Consider the following 16,276-nt stretch of genomic DNA (forward strand, 5'->3'; position numbering starts at 1 on the left):
CTCAATCCACAGGGAAATGCACACAGCCTGTATTCATAAATTGTACCATTTAAACAAGGACTAAACTCAGGACTTCTGTACAGTTGTTGATGTTGATGTCACAACTGTACTATTTATAGGTAGAAATTGCTGGTACATTGCTGTTACAGTCATTCCCTGGCTGCAATGACCCAGAAACCCAGAGAGTGCAGATGCGGAAGACATTGAAATGCTGACCAATCATAGCAGACTGAGCTTTTTCAGGAGGGGGGCTTAAAGAGACAGGCGTCAAAACGGAGAGTTTCAGACAGAGGGTGAATACAGGTTTATTCAGGCAGACTTTATGAGATGTGTTCTTTTGAATTAAAGCATATAAACATGTTCACAAGATAAAAGTATGAACCTGATAATTAGCGCAATATAGCATTTTGTTTACTCCAAGGGTGTCTGATGGCTGAACAGACAGCCAGTGAGGAAATAGAAATCTGAGAAAACCTTCATTTAAAGTTTAACATAATCTTAAATCAAGTTATTATTTTGTCAAAGTGGCTCAGTATTGAATAGTTCGCTCTTGAGCTGATGATCTTCACAAAATATATCTATTCAGTTCAATTCAATTTTATTTATAGTGCCAAATCATAACAAAAGTTATCTCGGGATACTTTACAGAGTAGGTAAAGACCACACTCTATGACTTATTTATGATTTCATTGACCCAACAATTCCCCCGTAGAGTACGGTGGCAACGGAAACCTTCCCTATCTGTAATCATAGAGTATTTAGACACATTTGAATGGAATACTGTTCAGACTTGGCCTGTCTATTAACTCGTTTTAAACCAGCACATAATCTGGACTGCAACTATCTTATTAATATACACTTACCACTAATCTACACAATTAATTATTACTTATGTATTTGCCATGCCCTGCAGATAGCAGGGTCTTTTGATGCCCCCGCAGAGCTCTGCTTCTTAACTGCTTGGTGCTTCAGAGGTCAGCCTCAGTCTGGCCCGCTATCTACATCTAAAATCTTCACTCGCCTTGCCCTCAGAGGGCCTCTGCTCCCAAAGGAGGCAAACATTCTTATTTATTCATTTCCTCCATCTCAAACTGTGACAAGAATCCTTCATTTAGCAGGTTCTGCATGGCAGAGTTAGTTTTTAGCAGAAGTCTGAGCCTGAGCTTGTGCAGTTGGAGAGGACCCAAGTGACGTGTGGAGGCTCGTGAAATGTGCAATGAGCAGTTAGTTGCCATATGTATACTGGTCCGCTGGGCTTCACAGTGTAGTGAGCTTCACTGATGTGGGGTTTAACACAAACACATAAACATAGGCATGCAGATCAAAATAAGCTGAGATCTCTTTTTATCCCACTTTGTCTTCTTCTTTTCATTGTACCTGTGCCTTCATTAAGCTTTAAAGGAGTGTACAACAGTCCATAACGTGTTCATGATTTCTCCAGAACTTAACAGTGAAAGTACAAACATTATTGTCCCTCTTGTCACAATAACAAATTCAACCCCAAGTTTAATTTAATCAGGGGAATGATTAGCTGAATGACGCTGTAATTGTGGTCAATTTTCAAGCATTAGACCTTCATTATTATCAGCCTTACAGCCCATCATCCATCTCCTGCACAGCCATGTTCGAGTTAATGTGGTGCCTTTCAGCCTCAAACGAGTCAATTTTGTACTACGTTTAAATTGTAACATTCTTTTTACTTATTGCTATTTAGTCTTGTTCTCCCTGCTGACCCTACGGGAGGGGATGTAGACCAACAGGCTCTTTTTAAACTGTCTGCCATTGGCTTCACCGGCAGTGTGTAGCACATAGGAGGATTTAAATACTCTTTGACAATCGGGGGAATGGCAGGACTAACGTTGATTTCAGCTCTTTGAGGTGTGACAGAAATGAATAACCACAACCAAAGAGGTCTTCCCTTTATGAAAGAGCACATATACTGTATTTGCTGTATTTGCTGTGTTTGCGTTGTGATTTTTAGGCATTTGGAGATGGTTGGTTTAGAGAGTAAGAGTCTCGTGGATGTGGGTCTTGGGGCTGAGTTATACACAACTTGTGACTTTTGCGTAAGAGAGTTTAAATTAAATTAGAGCACTCACCTTTGTGCTTCTCTCTCTCACCCATGTCAGGGTTAGCTTGTTGCTGTTTCCCGTATTGCACCTTTCCCAACATCTTTCTACCCATTTAGTGCAATGCAATATTTACTATTTGCCTCCGCCTCTCAATTTGTACATTAGAGTATATTATGAGAATGTTTAATCAGATTCATAGTGGCAGCAATTGGCTCCTTTGTTGTGTCCATCTCTTCACAACATTCTTTGCAGTACAAATAAAGACTCTTTTCTAGTTGTTTCCTATCAGGTGCAGAACATACATGGATGTTGACAGTTCAATGGCTGTTGGCCCATGGTCTTTGTGCTGTGTTCAAATGCAACACACGACATAAGACAATGCAGCCGTCTGTTTTTGTCAATGCTAGTTCTTTGAGGCTTCATGCGCCAAGGCTTCCTTGCTTCGTATTTGGGGTGACAAAATCAATTCAAATAGAGAAACCATTGTTTGTCTTTATTCTACCCTCCGGTACTTTAACAGGTGTTCATTAGCAATGATACACAGACTCAGGGAGAGCTAATACAATTTTTTTTCATGTTTAAGTGGAATCATGTGTTGTTATTTACTATCATATAATTTCTATGTATACATTACTAACAATCTATATGAATAAATTGTTTCTACCCATTTCCATTCATTTCATCCAGTGTAGAAATGAACCTACAGACCTGAATCTTGCTTTAGTGAGGTCACACTGTGCATCACATTTGCTTTTATTTTTGTCAGTGTTGCATTATTGTTGTACGGGCATGTGGAGTAGTTTTTGCACATCAGTGAAACGCACTGCCATACAACCATGACATGAACTTTGACGACAATGAAAGGAGACATGCCGTTTACTGTGATTGAATATCTAAATTAAGTCAACTATCAAACTGATTTTATACCCCAACAGAATGAAAGGAAACCCAATGGCTGTCTAGAAAGTGAGGGGAAAAAAAACCTTTTTCTTTTTGTCTAGCCTCTTATTTAACACTTCAATATGTTTGGGACATTTATCCGATACTGTTTCAAGAAAGAATCACAACAAATAAGCTGAAAGTCGTTCCCTGTCTTCCCCAATGACACTTTGACAGGACACATGGTGGTTGAATGGCAGAGTGCCCAAACCTTTGACACTTTACTTATGAAAGTGTCTGTGTAATCACTCGACAATTCTGCTGCTTACCTCTTATCTTCTAACCACTCTCCTGCATCTCCAGGAATACGAAGCTCATACGCCAGTCAACACAGCCAGCTGGGCCAGGACGTAAGGTCAGCCATGTCCCCAGACCGCCACATTGCACCAATCTATGAGGATCGGACGTTTCAGGGCCCGCTGTACCGCAGCCCCAGCCACACCCAGCAGGGCACCCTCTATAGGAGCACCTCAGGTCAGTCCCACTTTTATTAATGGTAAAAGCCATGTGGCAAGTAAAAAAAAAAAACTACAGTAAGTTTAAAGATAAACAAAGGATATAACACCAAACACACAATAACCAAGTCAGCCTGTCATCTTGTAATGATGTAACTCATGCTGCTCTTGCATTGATCTGTAAACTAGTTTTTCACCAAATTAAAGCTATCACTAAGTAAAGTGAAAAGTAAAAGTGACATGACATTCACGTGTTTAAAAAAAAAATGGCGTCAGAAATGATGATGGTACAACAATCCTTAAAGTGAAATTTCATCCCATGGTCTTTTTCAGCACTGGCATACATCAAATAAGCCATCGAGACAGTTTTCTTTTTTCGTGTTTGAACTTTTAAAGGAGAAATCTGGTAGAGTCACTAACAGCCGGACGTGGATAACACTGATTAGCTCGAGGCAGTACAGGGAAGGCATTAAAACGATTATTTTGACCCCTACTACTGTTCAAAATAATACCAAACCTGTACAGTAGCATAATAATAGTCCCTACACATAAAATAAAGCACCAATGGGCTCCTTCCTTTTGGAGCTGGTGTCGGGGCCAGTTGGTCTTTCAAAACACTCTTTAAATAAACTCACGGTTCGCTAACTACGTTTTTGGTGCTGAGTTTTATGTTTAGGGACTCTTCTCATGCTACTGCAGAGGTTTGGTGTTATTTCGAGCAGAATTAGTGGTTGAAAAAGCCATTTTAATGCCTTCACCGTGATGCCTCGAGCTAATCAGTGTTAGCCACGTCCCACTGTTAGCGACTCTATCAGATTTCTCCGCTAATGTATACATGAAAAAAACTGTCTTGATGGCTTTTTTAATGTATGTAAGTGCTAAAAAGACAATGGGATGATTTTGTGCCAGAATTACACTTTAAAGCTCTGTGGTTCCCAACCCCTGGGTTATGGACAGGTACCGGTCCTAGGAATATTTGCTACCAGGTCACTAGGAAACAACATGATTCGTCAAAAAGAAACCCTAAATAATTGTATAGCCTGTCATTCACTACTTGATCAGAACATACTGTGTTCCTATTATGTGGGTTCTTATAGGTACTTGAAATTCTTGAAAACACATGAATTATAATGCAGTGTTTCCAAGATTGCTTGGAAAAGAAGTGCTTTGATTTTGAATAAAGTGCTTGAAATGAAGGTTATATAGGATGCCAAGTCTATTTATGATCCGATAACACATTTTGAAACATGAAACTTTGTTTTGGTTTCCTTTGATTTGTCACCCTTCTGTAGAATGCTGTCACAAGTCATTTATTTGATTGTTTATAGCATAATAATGTCCAATTTAATGTAATGAAGAAGTGTTGTAATCAATGTACTTTATGTACTGTATAAATATGCAATTTACTACGTTTTTAGTTGCTGAAAAAAAAGGCTTGAAAAGTGCTTGTATCTGATGTTGTAAAAGGTGAAGTAGCCCTGTATTACTGTCACTCCTAAGTAGTAGTAAATTAGTTTTAAAAAATAAATAAATGAATTTGAGAAGCTTTTTATATAATAATATAAACTATGTTTATTTTGGTCATTATTCCCTCCTTCCTTTCCGTAGGCTGGTCTTGCAACAATGTTGTCAATTTCATAACGGTCTGCTGTGCAACAAAGTTTGGACATCCCCGCTATGGATAACAAACAATACAGTATTCTTGTTTTGAATGTGTGTGTGTAACAGACCAAACTATCAAATTATTTCCAAACCCTCCAAAAACTCCTTTTTTTTTTTTCCTTAATTTTCTCTCCTTTTCGCTTGTGTCGTCATGCAAGAAAAGCCCAATTCTTTCCCAACATTTTAATTTTAAGCAGACCCATCTTCGCAATAATTTTTGTCTAGCCCAGATGTTCTCTTTGTCCTCAAATCTCTCACAGGCACTCTGCTGTATTGTCCTTCGTAGGGAACACCATTTCTCTGTCCATATGCCCCTTAGCTCTATTGCTACCTATGTGATATCTTTCTTTTTTTTTTTGTTCTTTTCTCTTGCTTTCAATTTTTCTTTCACTCTGTCACCCTCTCCCTCCCTGCCTATCTTTCCACCCCCCCCCCCCCCCCCCCACTCCACTGTCAGCAGAAAGGGTGAGACATGAGTTAATAGGCAGGTACTGATATGTCATCCTGCCACAAAGGAGTCCATTACCCGTGTGTCACGCTAAGAATGAGGAGAAGGATTGAGGGGCCAGGGGACAGCTTGGTTACCCACAGCCTGCTCTCTTTCAGCTCTCCTGATGTTGGCATTCTCGTCTCATCACCCACCCCGTCTCGATACACATGCTTCGTTTGCACTGACACATTCCATTCAGTCTTCTCCTTGGCACACAGAGCCGCTTAGACCAATAAGTTCACTAATAAACGCTATTGATGCTGTGAAGAAGCCCCCAGATGAGCCGCTATAATTTGTTTATGCCAGCTATATTGAGAAAGGGTGAGTGGGGGGCGGAGCTGGAAGGCGTGTTCAATATGGAGTCTTTGTAAGAGCTACCTCCATTTAAAAAATCCAATTTGATTCCAGAGTTTTCTTTATGTTGTGAAATTAAATTTCAATGGGCCATTTTTTCTCCACTGGCTTTTCATGCATTCTTTGGCTTTTTTTAGGAAGCTTGCACTGTGGTTTTTTTTGTGCAAGTGAGATAGGTATGTTAAGTACTGCAAAAATATTTACCTTTGTCTGAAAAGATGAGGAATCCAAATAGTTGTGAAATTGCAACTCTATACTATGTTGTTGAGGATTTAGTCCTCCAGTCTCTTTGGCTTTGTTTTGGGAGATAAGCATATTTCAGGGAAGTGCTGCTCCCAAACATAGAAGTGCACTGAACTGAGAAATTGTATTTTTGGAGTGGCCCCACAAGGTGACGTCTTGGTGTCCGGTAGGAGGGAGTATGATCATGCACATGCCCAGTCCTGTTGGCACTCTGATAGTGATCTGACCAGCGCAGCAGTCACGTGGCTCTGGTGAGAAGGAGGGCTTAAATTCAACCAGCTTGTTTACGCAGTTCTGTGTTTGTGACCCATTGTGTTTGAAAAAAACAAAACTAGGTTATAATATTATTTGGAGGGAATGGAAAAGGAAAAAGCCGATTGAAGCGAGATGCTGTCAGGCTGAATATTGGACCTCGGCTGGAAGGATGACTTCTCTGCGTGTTTGTGATGCTTTTGCTTTACTGATGTATCTCCGACTGTTTTTTTTTGGAGCTGGTCATAGTGTCCTGTGCATTTCTGCTGTGTTTGGAAAAGTTAACCTAAGAACACAGTGATGCAAAGGAGCTGGAAGGCAGAGAGGAGAGGATTTATGGATTATCAAGCAGGTTGAGTCCTCCTGTCCTCCTTTTTTGAACACCAGCAGGATCCCTCTGGTTAAACACAATCTTGTAAAAACAAAACAACATGCAAACAGCCCTTTGGAGGAGAAGACTTCTTCTTTGTGGAGCCATGGGAGCTGTGTTTTATCCTCATCATTAATTGGTTCAAGATTTTAGAAGTTGCTGAGTCTGACGGAACGGCCGTATGTTTGTATTTTCAGCTCGCTTTAAAGTGTATGCTACCGGTGTGCAAAGCCCAGAGTTGAGCTGAAAAGGTTCAAATGCTGCTAATCTCCACAAACAGCTTTATGAGCTCACTTTCTTTTTTATGTTTAAACTTTCTGTCTGAAACTTGTTGGGTTTTTTTTTGGCCCTCAGGTGCGGGGAGTCTCCAGCGGACACCCAGCCAGCGCAGTACCATGATCTACCAAAGAAACAACTATGCTCTTAACACAGCAGCAACCTATGCTGATCCGTATCGCTCAGCACAGTACCGGCCCTCCGATCCCAACTACACCCGCCAGGCTGTTGTCATGGACGATGGCGCTACCCGCTCACCCTCCATAGACAGCATTCAGAAGGATCCAAGGTAAGTGCTTCTCAAATTTTAGTGCAATGCTGTGTTTCTAAACTACTAGATGTAGTCAGTGGTTAGTAGCCAGCGTAGTGTAGCAGGAAACAGTCTAGGAACTACCTATGCTTACAAGGCACCCCTGTTCTGCTGGGTCAACACCGGTGTCCTTTTACTATTCAAACAGGGAGCCCCCTGGGTAGTAACATGCAGCTCTAGCTTTTAAGCTGGCTCTACTATGCCTGGCCTCTTAACAATAGACTCTCACATACGCTAAAGTGCTGCGTCTGCTCTTGTCGTACAGACATGTGTAAGCGTAGAGAGTGGGTTGACCTCCACAGTAAACCTCCCCTGACCTTACACATTGGGAGCTTTTGTTTACACCCGTGTATGTTGCTGTAGTGTAACTACTTCAAGAGAGTGCATCAGGGGGACCAGTGATGGCCCAGGTCCATTCAGGAAGTGTGTTGCAGTAAAATTTCCTCCTAGAATATTTGTCCAGGGAAAATCACCACAGCGTCTCTGCCAGTGTATTGCATTGCATAAAACACTAGGCCTGAACACTGGGGATATTTTTTCAAAGATATACACACATATATATATATATATATATATATATATATATATATAAACTCCTTTCAGGAATAACCAAGTATGTAAAGTCAAGGGGGTTAGCCCCGAAGCTAGTAGTAGTAGCTTTAGTGACAAGCCGCTCCTCTCGTCTTTTTGCCCACCCCAACTTTTCTGACTAACACCCTGCACCAGTGTGTTTTTCAGCTTACCATTCTGGGGGAGAAATACACTCTTGCTTGTTTGCATTTTTCTTTAAACCAATCAAAATCGTCTTGGGCGGCACTAAGTTGCAGATGTTTTTTAGTAACATGCCAATAACAATAGAAACTAATATATTTTATTAATTTAGGAGTGCAAAACAGTTCCTACTTATATTGCTTATATTGCTCACTTCTTTCTTTAGTGTGCTGCATACAGAAAACAAATGGATGTTAATATTTTTTTCCTGGGGTTATGAGTTTGCCCCTGGGTGCTGAAGTATAATTCTGTGGGAAACTGTGCCTGTGTTTTTTAAGGAGACAACTTTGTTCCCGCCCCTGTCCGCACCCCGCCTTTAATTCTAGGGAGTTTGCTTGGCGCGACCCAGAGCTGATGGAGGTGATTCACATGCTGCAGCACCACTTCCCCTCAGTGCAGGCCAACGCAGCCGCCTACCTGCAGCACCTGTGCTTTGGCGACAATCGAGTAAAGTCTGAGGTAGGTATTGTACCGCTGAGGCAACACTGTGTCTTATTGGAATGACTTTGTCGAAATCTGTACTTCACCACCTTAACTTCTAGTATGTATTATCTATACTCTTTGTGCTTTAATCAGCGCCAATTTTGTCATTTAAAGAAAGGCTGCAGTTGATTACAATTTATTACTTACAGTATTCTGGGAGTTCCAGCTATTTGTTCTATAGAGCTCAAATGATAGCTACATCGTTAAAGCTTTGTCCACACACATAGATTTTTGTTTAGAGGAGAAAACAAAGGCAAACAAATATAATTACAACCCAAACTTTCCGTTGTATACAGCCATCACAGCCCACACTGATATTCTGGTTTAAGCTTGACCTTGACCTTCCACACTTGATATAGTTGCGCACGCTTAGCCTCATGATGTGGTGGCTAATCTGCCAAATCCTCTGGCTGATGTTGTTCTTGCTTATTGCATGGTAGAGCACAAGTCAATGTCATCTTATAAATCCAAAGTTTCCGGTCCGTCGGTCGGCCCACCACTTTAGTCCAGACTGAAATATTTGAACAACTAAATGATAATGACTCAGCAGAGACCTCCACTGAGACGAAATCAACTGTAGATTCCCACACACAGACAAAGAGTCACTCAGACTGCTCACTCAAAAAACACCCATCGCACGCAGCAAGAGTTAAAATAGGCACATGAATCCGGCATTCCGTCCTTTTTTCCACTCAAACATTAAAGGTCGAGCTTGTCATTTCTCAGCAAAAAGAGGAACAAGACGTCAGAGATTAGGAACATGTTTTTTTTATTCGCAGATGCCAAATGTCAACATAACACAAAATGATTCGTACTTTACAATGAAAAGCAGGAAGCTTATTTTGATAGAGTTATCTTTTCCTATTACTTTTCATCCTTCTCTTCAGATGAAAATGTTAATTGAGTCTTTTTATACTGCCACCTCCTGTGCTGAAGGCTTTTTTTTTTCATCTTGTCATAGATTAGCATTACTTTTGCAAATAATTTGTATCTCAGCATGAATAAATTCCCTGTTTATAGATTGTCTTGTCATATGAATAAATGCATGATTTTGCTCCTCACGGGTTAAATCTCACTCGCATTGTCCACAGGTGTGTCGGCTGGGAGGAATTAAACATCTGGTGGACCTACTAGACCACAAGGCCCTTGAGGTGCAGAAGAACTCATGTGGAGCTCTGAGGAACCTTGTTTATGGGAAGGCTATGGATGAGAATAAGATCGCTGTGAAGAACTCAGGAGGTATCCCGGCTCTGCTCCGCCTGCTGAGAAAGACCGTAGATGCAGAAGTGCGGGAGCTTGTCACAGGTAAGTCTGCATGTGTGGAGGATATATCTGTGCTTTAATTTTCAGAGCTTCCGCCTCATCTTTGAGGGTGTGGGTATGCCGTGTTGTTTTTTTTTATCCCTCCTTCTGTTATTCTTCCACATAATAATGATACACTATTGAGTTCTTCCATCTGGCATGAGAAGAAAGCAAAAGTACACTTCCTGTAATTCAGGACTTCAACTAATTATTATTCCATCAACATTCTCATATTGTTGTCGCAGCAGTCCAAAACCCAATAATATGCAATAAATAGAGGAAGCGGAGAAAACCGGCCAATCATCACATTTAAGAACCAGAGCATGTTTGACGTTTTTGCTTGGTGAATAACTTAAAGCAGCCATAATATATATTTTTATACCAAAATCACTGTAAAAACAATGTGCAATGTATGAAAAGAGGCGCTTAAAGTGATGAACCTACAGAGAATTATCACCTGAATGTGCTGCTCCTCTCGACTTTATGGAGGTTCATAGCGAGTTTCACCTCATTGTTGAGCTGTCCATCCTGAACCATTATTGTTTTGGTTCACTCTCACTGCTCTCACAGAGAATCAGATCCTTAGGAGGTCTGTGTGTGCTGGCTAGGGGAGTAACGGAATACACGGAAAGCTGTGGCCGGAGGCATTACGTTTTCAAATTGTCCGTCCGTCCGTCCATCTGTCAGTCACATTCTTTTGAACACGATACTTCAGGAAGCCCTGGAAGGAATGTCTTCCAATTTGGCGCAAATGTCCACTTGGATATATATTTGTATTATTAATGTATGTAGAGTGCAAAGGGTGCTGGAATAATTATCGAATTATTAATAACCCTTGCAACCCTGATAGTGGGGTTACAGCAGGACAGGAACATTGTGCAGAAGGTGCTAAATTATTTACTTGACAAACCTGGAAGTGTTTTAGGAGAGATTGTGATGGTACAGTGTTGGTTTGTTTGGTCATGACTCCTGATGTGGTCTTCGATTGTGCTGGTGCTGTTTGTCATGGTTAACCATACAGTACAGTGTTTCTCCTAGAAATTAGGTGACTATGTGAATAACGATACTAAACAGTTAGTCGAACTGCTTCCACACCATTCATATGCTTTTACCTCGTAGGCTGCTGAGAGATTTAGTTCCGTTTCTGTCTGAAAGCAACTATCCCTGACAGTCTTCATGTCAGTCTCCCTCTCTCTGCATTGCACTATGTGCAGCTTAGTTGTATTTGTGTTTTGTCTAAGCTCTTCAAACAGGATATAAATTCATGTTGTGTAGGATCAGGGTGGAGAACTACAGAAATAAGCAAGCCAAGACATTTGGCTCCCAGGTGGCTGAGTCAGCTGCTTGAGCTCTAATATGATCTCGGGTTACAGTCCAGCCGCCCCCTGAAGGAAAACAATACAGTTGGAGTACGGATGAATACACTGAATCATTTTTATTTTGTCTGGGAGGAGATGTCAATTAAGTGTCTGTTTACTTTACGTTACACACACCAAAGGATCAACATTTCTAAATAACTTAATGTGTCTTTTATTTGTTGCTTATATAATAAATACACAGGAGTTGATGGCTCATAACCACGTCAGTGTATTTCTCGCTCCCTTATACAGACTGGTTTCATAACCAGAGTTAGCCGTTTGCATGCGAGCTCTGTTTAAGTTGTTCCCCTTTCATCAACTAGCCTTAGAGCCTGAGAGCCTGAGATCCTGCTGCAGTTAATTGGTAGTGCAAGCCCCAGGATGAGGAGCAATTAGGAAAGGTCAAAAGTGCTGCATCACTTCTGGTTAATTACGGCTGATGAGAACAATCCACATGAAGAGTTTTCAGTTGGATGACAAGCATACCACCGTAGAGCTTTAAGTGGAGCAGACAGAAATCATTCACTCACCAGCGAGCCCTTTCTACTTGTAAAGCACTATTTGGGCAATATTATACATAAATTAATGATAACACCCCCGGAAGCAGCATCAGGGTTGTCGGAGCTGGTGAGAAGGCCAGCCAGGTGTTCGAACTTATCTTGAGAAGCGTTGAGGGGCTTCCATCGTGTCAGCAGCCCTGTCTCCACTCTGCTGGGAGGTCCATATGTCACCTGTGCTTCATTAGAAATAGCTGCCAGAACAGGCCACCCCAGGGTCCGGGTCAGAGGTCTTGTTGTGGGGGGGGGATACAAAGCGATTTCGTCTCCCTTACCTGCCTCATCTCCCAGCAGCTGTTGTGGTTATTGCACCTAAAAAGGCCAAACCTCTCTGCGCTATTAGCTTCAATACTGGGGACAAAAAGCAATGTTTTGTGACCCATAGTTAGATATTCCATTGCTCCACTTATCTGGACTTTACTTTGGCAAACTTTTCTAACGCTCTTCATCACATTTCATTGTGTTTGAGCTTTTTGAGAGTCTGTGTGCTGCTCTTAGTACAGCTCAGTGTATTTAAAGATAATTGTTTGCTCTTATAGAAAAATATTTTTGTCAACTGAAAAGAGTCACTCATTCACCGCCTCATCTAAACTCCTCATCTGTTGCTAGAAAGACAAATCTCAGGCAATACCGGATTAATTGGTATACCAGTTTTAATTTCCTATATGGGTCAATGTATTTTTCATATACCGCCATACTGGGGCATAGCTGAAACAATTACTGTAACTCTTTAGTAGGCAGCAAAATATTCTAATGTGGTTCACCGCGAAGAGCGCTACAGTCAGGGCAAGCTGTGAGTGTATTGAGAGAGGACCTAATAACTGAATATGCTCTTAAAAAGTTTATATCTCTTAACACAACAGTTAATAACCCACAACTAACTGTCTATAACAGGACAAAACACCACAGCACATAACAGTAAACAACTCATAAACATATACCTCTACATTACAAAATGACATCTTGTACATCATGTTTTCATATTCTCTGTACTCCTGTAAGTATAGTATACTATAAACCTCTAATAAGGCCCAGTGAAAAAAATACGTTGATACACATGTTTGGGTCATACCGCCAAACTCTAACTGTAGCTTGTCTTTTGTTTCTGTAATTGTATCCATTCATTACAACTCACAAACTTGTCATCCTGCTGTGGAGACTACGAGTTGCAGTGAGTCCACTGGTGTTTGCCCGCAGTGCTGTATTTAATGCCATTTGTTAAAAAATTAAATTACATGTTAAGTCAGCTGCACATCGTGTGTGTATATATATATAAATCTATATATATATATATATATAGTGGGGGAAAAAAAGGATTTCTCCTCTGGGCTCAATAAAGCACGTCTTCTAAAGCAAACTTGTTCTGTAATTTGAGAAGGTTTTTTTTACCGTGCTCTGATTCGTTGTAGGTAAATCCAATCGCATCCAAAAGCATTTTGCTCTGCACTGTTGATTACGCCCCTTGGAAATTAAAAATGAACTGAGAGGGCCCATGCTAATAAGCGTTTGCGAATTTGCTCCAGTCCTGCTCTTCATGAAACCAGATATTTGATCAACTTTTTGGAAACTCTTGAACTTGAAATATCCAGTGCTTTTAACTATTTAACCGTCAAACTTTACAGTTCTTAAACGTTAACCTCCTTCCCATTTACACAAAGATGAACAGAGCACACACAGACCCAGTTGCCCAGTGTTGGCATCGATTGCTGTGTTTGTTTAGTTTGAGAGCAAAGAATGAGTTTAAGACCTTTGATCAAATGAGAAATGGATAACTGAATTTGATCCAAAAATAAATGCAATTACAGCCATAAGCAGCAATGCACTGACTTGTACTGCATGAGGGAGAAAATGAGAAAACACCCACTTACCTCAGAAGTACACAATAAACTGCCTGCTCGAGGTTTAGAGGATGCAGCATTGACAAGTTTCCAGTTCAGCTTTTTCACAGAATAAAGTAAATGCCAACCAAGTTACTGCACCTGACAAAGTCGATGACATGCTGACAGAGCAGTCAGACAATTTGGGAATCAACCAACAAAAGATCAATTTTAATCCCTGAGTGTCTTGTAGAGGTGGTTGCAGGTTTTGTTTCCTAGCCTTGGTTAGCAGATGTACTAGAAGCATCGAGAAACTGTGCCATCAAAAGGGAAAAATGAATTATAGTAGTAATGCCATGGGACTTTTTTGTAAGGGGGAACATGTTTGTAAGCTCAGACTGACTGTTGGTCAGATGGTGTGAACTTTGGCCCCAGAGCAAAAGAACTAGAACTGCAAACATTTTACGAATTGTTAAAGACCTCAGGCTCCCTTTGTGTCCTGTCTCTCTCTTAACTATAAAGTATCCAGTAAAGGAGAAAATGGCAAAAAAGAAAATGACCTACAATTATATTCTACACATACATATATCAGCCTACAATTTTCATGCTAATATGAACCACTGAAAGCAGTCACTGTATATGCACATATAAGAAGAGTATATCTACTAAAATGTTGCACCCGCTATGGAAATTGCTCCGTGCTGGTGTTGTCAGCCTGCTGTTGCAGGGATAAAAAAGAGAAAAAGAATTGCAATAAAGGGGTGACAATATTGATTTTCCACGTGGTGAACGGTTGTGGATAACTTAACACCAACAGTGCCACACACTCATCAGGCAATCAGCACATGGCATGGTGCGCCAGGGCCCTTACAGACAAAGACTTTGGAAACCAGGAGAGAGGCTTTCGGAGCAGTTAAAAACACAAGCTAATTCTTTTCTTGCATAACCTAGCCCTTCAACTCCAGTCATACAAATACAATTCTTTCAGGCCATTTAATTCCTGATCAATGATCTTTTGCCATATTCCATCTCCGTATCGCATCAGTGCCCGAGAACCCGCTACAGCTGAGCTACCTCAAGTCGAAGAGAAATGTCCACCCAGTTTTCACTTCAGTTAGCCTGTGAATCGATGCTGCAACAGCTGCTACAGACATTCTCACCAGCTTCATATATTTTTTCTTTCTCTGCATCTCTGGATTGAGCCCCTCTCTCTCTCTCTCTCTCTCTCTTTCTCTTTCTCTCTCTCTCTCTCTCTCTGTCTGTCTCTCTGCTCTCTCTCTCTGCCCTCTGGAGTTCAGCCCTGGATAGACTATTGGCCCTGGTGTGACAACAGTGTTTACACTGGGTCTGTGTTTCAAAGCTAGGCCAAGGCACCTGAGACCATGAGCAGAGAACACAGTTTAGGACAAACACATGCACGTACACACGCACACACACTCACAGGTCTGCTCCATCTCACTGTCAGATATGACTTATTGCCGCTGGTGTTGCACCCTGACAGCGTTATCAGTCACACCTCAGCAGATTCGCCTGTTGATTTCTCCGGCATGTCACCCGCCTCCACAGGACCACTCTGAAATCCTGCAGAGTGTGTTTCATTTCTACAGACTGACATTAGAGTGGGTGAGGAGGAACTACAGTACGATTGTGAAGTTAAAAGTACCAAGGAAGTCGCTCAGCAGGTGTGAGACTGTATGTGTTATAAATGCATATGTAGTCCACCATTTTAAGGCAATCCTTGTGAGTTCCTGTGAGAAAGGCAAGCAAAGAATCAAACGCACTTGCGCGGGGAGTTGAGCTCGATCACCGCAGAAAGATTTGATTGAAACGTATCCCGCCGCCTGAGTAGAGCAGAGACGTTATAGCCTCACCTGATGTTTCGGTTTGCAGACCCACACACACTGCTGGGTAGGATCCGATTGGAAGAACATGCTGCATTTTAAATTTCAAAAGCAAGGTATCACTTAATGCTCATCTAAAAAAAAGAAAATAGAAATGAAACTAGAAGGGAATTCAGAGCGCTGACCCCCGTCAGGTCATGCCCTATCTTGCGATGTTGATGCAGCGCGGGGCATTTTTTCTGATTATTCTGAAACCAAATGAATGCAGCACAAAAGCCCTATCTCACAATGTTAACAAGAAGTGAAAAGTAGATTGTGTATCTGCCCCTGTGATTCGGATCCACTTCAAAATCAGGTTCTTCCTTGGCCCATTCTTCCACTTAGTTTCCTTGAAAATCTTCTCTTTTGTGTAATCCTGCTGACAGAGAAACCAACAAACAGACAAACAGATGGACAAACATAACCTCCTCTGCGGAGGTAATAATAATGAAAGTTCCCTGGTGGATTTTAATGGTTTTTAAAGCACTTTGATGTAGCGTTAATAAGGATAATAGTAAGTGAAAAAGCTGTTGGTTAAATAACTGGTCTTCTTGGCAGAGACACATATATGTCTAAATACTGTAGTTTCTTGCCAGCAGTGCGTCTGAATTGGGCTCCTGGGCTATATTAGAGACAATTATCTCCACTGGTTCAATTAGAGACTCCAGCGTGCTGAGAGGAAATA

The 16,276-nt window shown here is 41.2% G+C and overlaps 1 protein-coding gene across 7 annotated transcripts in view; it reads left to right on the forward strand.

The window, feature by feature from the left end:
- Window positions 1-16,276, forward strand: part of pkp4 (plakophilin 4) — an 84,836-nt gene that overhangs the window by 56,472 nt on the left and 12,088 nt on the right. For all 7 annotated transcript variants that reach the window (XM_083920974.1, XM_083920971.1, XM_083920977.1 and 4 more), the window contains 4 exons: window positions 3,315-3,485; window positions 7,192-7,402; window positions 8,521-8,653; window positions 9,769-9,982. In XM_083920974.1, the coding sequence (XP_083777100.1) occupies window positions 3,315-3,485; window positions 7,192-7,402; window positions 8,521-8,653; window positions 9,769-9,982 (729 nt within the window). The remainder of the gene's footprint in view (window positions 1-3,314; window positions 3,486-7,191; window positions 7,403-8,520; window positions 8,654-9,768; window positions 9,983-16,276) is intronic.

This window comes from Echiichthys vipera, assembly GCF_963691815.1.
Source record: "Echiichthys vipera genome assembly, chromosome: 10".
NCBI classification, from domain to species: Eukaryota; Metazoa; Chordata; class Actinopteri; order Perciformes; family Trachinidae; genus Echiichthys; species Echiichthys vipera.